We start from the raw sequence: 6,270 nt of genomic DNA, 5'->3' as shown, positions 1-6,270 counted from the left end.
CCCCTTGTGGTCAATTAAAATACTACAGTTTTCAAACTAATACTAAACAGAAGCATCATACATTGCATAATGACATATTGTACAGTATAACCTTTATTCTATAGGATTATAAATATGGCATAATTAGAAAATTGAAATGTATCTTATTCTGATCTTGCACTTTGTAAGAACTAGACTGCCCGGCTGTAGAGCACTGAGTCGGTAACAATGGAAGTACCCGTTCAACCCATCTGTCTGTGTCCCTTTTATGCCCATATATGGAGTTCTGTGTCAGGCATGCCCAAATATGAAGTGTGTTGCCTAATCTCAATGGAATCTACAGGTGAGGGGATTTACTGTAGGCTCATTAGTCCACTGGCAGAGCCTGACCAGACCCTGAGGCTTTTGTGCTGGTTCTGGACGACAACCTATCTGATGGACTCCACACCGGGCACTGAACTCAGTGTGGTGGTATGGAATGCCAGCCTATGCCAAATTTGTCGGCGGGGCAAACGGTTCTCGAGTTATGTGAATTACAGACGTACACACACATACAGTTCAAGACAAAATTTGCTCCTTTGATACTTAATCAAATATTGTATCATTGCTCATCATCAAATCACCAAAACCTATAGATACTAGATTGGTACTAGACTCTAGAGCAGTGATACTCAACCTCAGGCCCGCGGGCCACATCAGGCCCGCGGGACCATTATGACTGGCCCACCAATGAAAATCTAAAAAAAAGAAGAAAAAAAATTAAATCTTTAATTACATTATTATTAGTAATACTATTAGAGTTGTACTATTACTCGAACGAAAATAAAAGCTTGGGGGGGGGGGGGGGGGGGGGAGATGCAATGCAAATGAAAGACATATACTGTGTATCCCTATTCCCTGACATAATTTTATAGCTAAACGGACAGAATTCTATTTTATTTGAATGATGAAACCCAGCTGCCATTAATAGTTGGAAATGGAAATTGCGGAAATTGTAATTGCGGAAATTGTAATTGCGGAAATGGTGGAAATGGAAATTGCGGAAATGCGGAAATGGAAATTGCGGAAATGGTAATTGCAGAAATTGCGGAAATGGAAATTGCGGAAATGGAAATTGAGGAAATTGCGGAAATGGAAATTGCGGAAATTGCGGAAATGGTAATTGCGGAAATTGCTCTTCACTTATAGCTATCTATTTTCAGGTAGATTGTTTTATTTTACTCAGTCAGCCATATCACTACTCATTTTTTTTCATGAAAAAGGTCATAGCTGGGTAATCTATTTTCAGGCAAATTGTGTTTATTGTATTTTATTTTACTCAGCCATAACAATTTATTTTCTGTTAACCAACTTGCTGGCTGGCAGGCAGGCAGACAGCTACTCATAGACAGGCAGACAGACAGACAGCTACTCATGGAGAATTGGACAGGCAGGCAGTCAGACAGCTACTCATAGACAGGCAGACAGACAGCTACTCAAGTACTCATGGAGAATTGGACAGGCAGGCAGACAGCTACTCATGGACAATTGGACAGGCAGGAAGGCAGACAGCTACTCATAGACAGACAGACAGCTACTCATGGACAATTGGACAGGCAGGAAGGCAGACAGCTACTCATAGACAGACAGACAGCTACTCATAGACAATTGGGCAGGCAGGCAGACAGCTACTCATAGACAGACAGACAGCTACTCATGGACAATTGGACAGGCAGGAAGGCAGACAGACAGCTACTCATAGACAGGCAGACAGACAGCTACTCATGGACAATTAGGCAGGCAGGCAGACAGCTACTCATAGACAGGCAGACAGACAGCTACTCATGGACAATTAGGCAGGCAGGCAGACAGCTACTCAGACAGGCAGACAGACAGCTACTCATGGACAATTGGACAGGCAGGCAGACAGACAGCTACTCATAGACAGGCAGGCAGACAGCTACTCATAGACAGGCAGACAGTAAGACAGCTACTCATTGACAGACAGACAAATAACTACTCATGGACAGACAGACAGACAGACAGACAGGCAGGCAGGCAAAGAGCTACTCATGTTATGTTATATTAATAATTTGTGCAGTTATGGAAACAGCTCTTTGTGTTTATGCAAGAAAATGTAACACATTTATTTATTTACATATTGTGTGCATGCACATTGTACTTTGATACATTTTGCGAAAATAAAGCAATTGAAAGAGAGAAGTTATCAAGTATCATTAATGTCGTAATTTTATCTACTGGCCCCTGGCCCCTTGCCATTTTTGTAATGTGGCCCACAGGTAAATCTATTTGAGTATCCCTGCTCTAGAGTCTAGAGCACTGGTTCCCAAACACTGGGTCCGGACCGATTTTTGGGTCACAGACCAATTTGCATGGGTCACGACTTGAGTAATAATCACATTTTCTTCTCTTACATTTAAAATACTAGAGTGGTTGGGCACTGGCCTGCTTGGAACGATGCAAGTTGGAAATGAATGCCCCACCCAGTTATTATGTACAGTATGTGTCCCTTTTATGCTTCGTCGGGAATGCCCAAATTTGGAATATATGCAGATGTCAGAACATATTTATGAGGAGCCTGGGCAGGGGTTCCTGTCCAGAGCCGGGCAGAGGCCTTTTGGGGCGGTTCTGGACAACCGTGGTATTCGACGCCGGGCACTGCACTCCCTGTGATGGTGTGGAATGTGTGTGTCGAATTTAAAATTGGTGGGGCGAACGGTTCTCGAGTTACGGGAATTACAGCAGGTTCTAGCCTAGCCGCAATTTTCAACACTATAGATTTTTTTAATAATGGGATGAATCTAGCTGCAATTTGCAACCCTAGATTTTTTATAATGTCCCGGGAAAACATCTAATTTATCTTTCGGGATCACAGGCTAAAAAGTTTGGGAACCACTGTTCTAGACTCTAGAGAGTCACAACAATCTGAGTTCAAATCCATATCCTGCTTCTAATGCCAGAAAAACCTTTAGGTGCAGGAAGGTCATTAAGTTTTCTAATGGCTTACACATCTAAGATGATCAGCAACAGAGCATCAGATAAGGGTGAGTTATGTCATGTCCTGATAATTTGATCGGTCAGATAAAAGTAGATTAGACAGAGACAAGTGTCTGTTGCATGTCTGTTCTGTTCACAGACTCGTCTTACAAGCATAAAACAGCCTTCCTGAAGAAAATTTGTAATGTAATGTTATTCTAATGTAATTAGTAATGTTAATCTGTAATCTCAGATGTGATATTGCAGGATGGTTGGTGAAAAGGAACTTTTTTAATTCTATAAACTGAAGGTCCAAGTGTGCCGCTGATGAATATTCAATTTGTGTCAAACAGATACGATTCAGTCAGGTTACAAACAATGCTGTGTAGAATCTGTACAGAAGCAGACAGTGTGTGTGTGTGTGTGTGTGTGTGTGTGTGTGTGTGTGTGTGTGTGTGTTTGTTTGTGTGCATGCGCGAGTGCATGCATATAATACAATAAGCATGTAACAAATTGTGAGACAGTACTTTTTCAAGTTATGTTCAATTACTGCACACTATATACTGCTGCACTTGCAACACATGGAGCAACACCCTTTGTAAACAGCAGTCATTTTATCTCACAGATAGCCATTGCACTGTTCGTATACGGTAAGTTGGTACATACTAAAAAATACTCGGTGTTAAATAAACTCTGAAGATTGTAAAAGTGGGCCCTTATAGTAATTATTACAGTACACTCTCAGAGTTAAACTAGCACTGAGGATTTTACTGTAGGCCTTGGAAATTTTCCGAGCTTTAAACAGCCACATCGGCAAACAGATACCGGGAAAGATAACATACTAATGATGGTTTAAAAGGAACGACTCTGACTAAAGCAAGACACTCCCTAGTTTTGAGTCGTCCACCCCACACTGTCACCATGGCTTTTGACGGTACCTGGAAAGTAGACCGCAATGACAACTATGACAAATTCATGGAAAAAATGGGTGAGTGATCATTGACTTGATTTGATTAGATTGATTTGACGTTATGATTAAAATAAATACACATTACACATGTTTCTCATAGAAAGATCAAGATCAAGGATAAAACATAATTAAGAGACAGAAAGTTATTTCCATTGTGGCCCTTGACAGAGAACAGGCATTGCAACATACATTTGAAACTAGTGTTTTGTTACATAAATATAGCCTGTTAGATACAGTATACAGACAGTATTTATTGAAGAATACAAAGCTTATCCTCATGAGGCATGCGTAGAGTTGATCATTGGCAAAGCTAAAAGTAAATTGAAAAGGATATGAAATATTTGCTGAATGACTGGAACATTAAGATCATTAGTCATTCATTGTCAGTCTGATTAAGATCAGAGAGATATATATTTTTCAAATATCAGTCCCTATTGCAATGTATTAAACACAATTATGCATTATCAGACCTTTTAAATTTAATTAATACATGTAGGGCTACATCCTCACCTATGTGATTTTTTTAAATTTGATAATCAACCAACGACTCATGATTAGGGGGTTACACAAAAATTAAGTTGGAAACATAAGCTTACTTTGCAACCATCCAATGAATTTGATGTGAAACCTTGGACGTTTTGAACTTTTTCAATTGGCCTAGTAGTGATTTGAACTCTGCACCGACTCACCTTCTTGCACAATGCACAATTAAAGGAAGCACTGCATGTGCCAGGTGATTAAACGATTACGATCAGTTTCCTATGATTGTTCAATGTGAAGGTCTGTTAAATATATTTGGTGTATTTGATTACAGGGGTTAACATGGTGAAAAGGAAGCTTGCAGCTCATGATGGCCTCAAGGTAACCATTACACAAAATGGAGACAAGTTTCACGTCACAGAGAGCAGTAACTTCCGCACACTGGACATTGACTTCGCTCTGGGAGTGAGCTTTGAGTACAGCCTTGCAGATGGAACAGAACTTCAAGTAAGAATTTGCACACCTTGTCAGGGCTCCTTTGGGGCCCTGGCAAGCAACATTAGTTGAACGGTTGAACCCCCAATTAGCAATCCAGCACAATTACCAGTTAATAGCACTTTTTCATAAATTAAAACACCATCTGAAAATCATTGTACAGTAGGTCAATTATTTACTCATTTGATTATTTAGAATCACTACTACAGTACTGTATAAGTGTATAGGCAACAGGCATTGCATTCAGAGTAGACTGGTAATTTCTTTATTACTCTATACTCTGTATTGCACTGGAATGCATGAGTTCATACAAATCCATGGAGCAGTGTACTGAAGGCCAGGCGTGTCTAATCAGTGCTGAGGTGTAAAGCTGCACTTAGTGGTACACCTCAGTAATGGCTACGACCAGGAAACCCCTCTGTGGATTTGTCTATAATATAGCTGTGTTATTGATCAATATATTGAAGCTGGCCTGTCATTGTTTTTACCCCATTGTGTCCAAATCATTAAAACCTAAATCGCTACCCAACAATGACATTATTTAACCAGTCAGCAGCATTTCTGCTATTGCATAATCAGAATTGTCAGATAAGTCTGTTAGTTCTGAAGCCGACCACACCTTTTTATATTAATGTCATGCATACTTAATTCATTGCACTCCAGGGTTCATGGGCTCTGGCGGGAGATGTGATGACAGGGACATTCACGAGAAAGGACAACGGAAACCAGCTGACAACCACCAGAATTATTGAAGGAGGGGAACTTGTACAGGTACTGTATGTTGTTCCCACTTAGGACATGTATTTATATTTGAACAGGTGGTGTGTGTGTGTGTGTGTGTGTGTGCGTGTGTGTGTGTGTGTGTGTGTGTGTGTGTGTGTGTGTGCGTGCGTGTGTGCCAGCAGTTTATCTGCAGTGCTTCTTGGGAAACCTTTATTGGTGACACATTGATCTCATGAGCTACAATGTATTAGTTAAGAGATAAGCAGTATAGGTGTATTCATAGATTAAAAAAGTGCTATAAAATAGTGAATCAACTAACTCTACATGCACTTCCCCCTCCAGACCTACAACTACGAGGGCGTGGATGCAAAGAGGATTTTCAAGAAGGCTTGATGCAAACTGGCCAAACACATACAAGATTGACAAGACACCCCGACGATAGTAGTAAACTAAACATGTATAAAACGCACAATTTCAAACCTACAGTATAATGTGGAACAATTGTAAGATGCACTGGGTTTTGATATTTAAAGCAATTTCATGAGTGCCTGTGTTTTTTGTCTTCCTCTTTATATTAGTAGATCTCACACTGTAGCCTTCAATGTTGCAAACTGCATACAAAAGAGAAATAACACTCAGAAATAATA

At 40.2% G+C, this 6,270-nt stretch overlaps 2 protein-coding genes across 2 annotated transcripts in view; one reads left to right on the top strand and one right to left on the bottom strand.

Moving 5' to 3' along the window:
- The window catches only part of usp53b (ubiquitin specific peptidase 53b), a 37,123-nt gene that overhangs the window by 2,595 nt on the left and 28,258 nt on the right, over positions 1–6,270 (bottom strand). The gene's annotated exons all lie outside the window — the stretch shown is intronic.
- On the top strand, positions 3,853–6,170 carry fabp2 (fatty acid binding protein 2, intestinal). Its single transcript, XM_080759688.1, has 4 exons — positions 3,853–3,943; positions 4,740–4,912; positions 5,564–5,671; positions 5,966–6,170. The coding sequence occupies exons 1-4, from the start codon at positions 3,877–3,879 to the stop codon at positions 6,014–6,016; spliced, it is 399 nt and encodes a 132-aa protein (XP_080615814.1). The 5' UTR covers positions 3,853–3,876; the 3' UTR covers positions 6,017–6,170.

The sequence above is a fragment of the Protomyctophum bolini genome (assembly GCF_963924005.1).
Source record: "Protomyctophum bolini genome assembly, chromosome: 3".
Taxonomy (NCBI): Eukaryota; Metazoa; Chordata; class Actinopteri; order Myctophiformes; family Myctophidae; genus Protomyctophum; species Protomyctophum bolini.
Note: the sequence above shows the minus strand (reverse complement) of the source record. Positions and strands in the feature narration are given on the sequence as shown.

Excerpts from the sequence above, each read along its gene's own strand:
- fabp2 (XM_080759688.1), top strand. The coding sequence starts at position 3,877 with ATGGCTTTTGACGGTACCTGGAAAGTAGACCGCAATGACAACTATGAC. Across the intron at positions 4,913-5,563 it reads CAGATGGAACAGAACTTCAA|GGTTCATGGGCTCTGGCGGG; the intron begins GTAAGAATTTGC and ends ATTGCACTCCAG. Across the intron at positions 5,672-5,965 it reads AAGGAGGGGAACTTGTACAG|ACCTACAACTACGAGGGCGT; the intron begins GTACTGTATGTT and ends TTCCCCCTCCAG.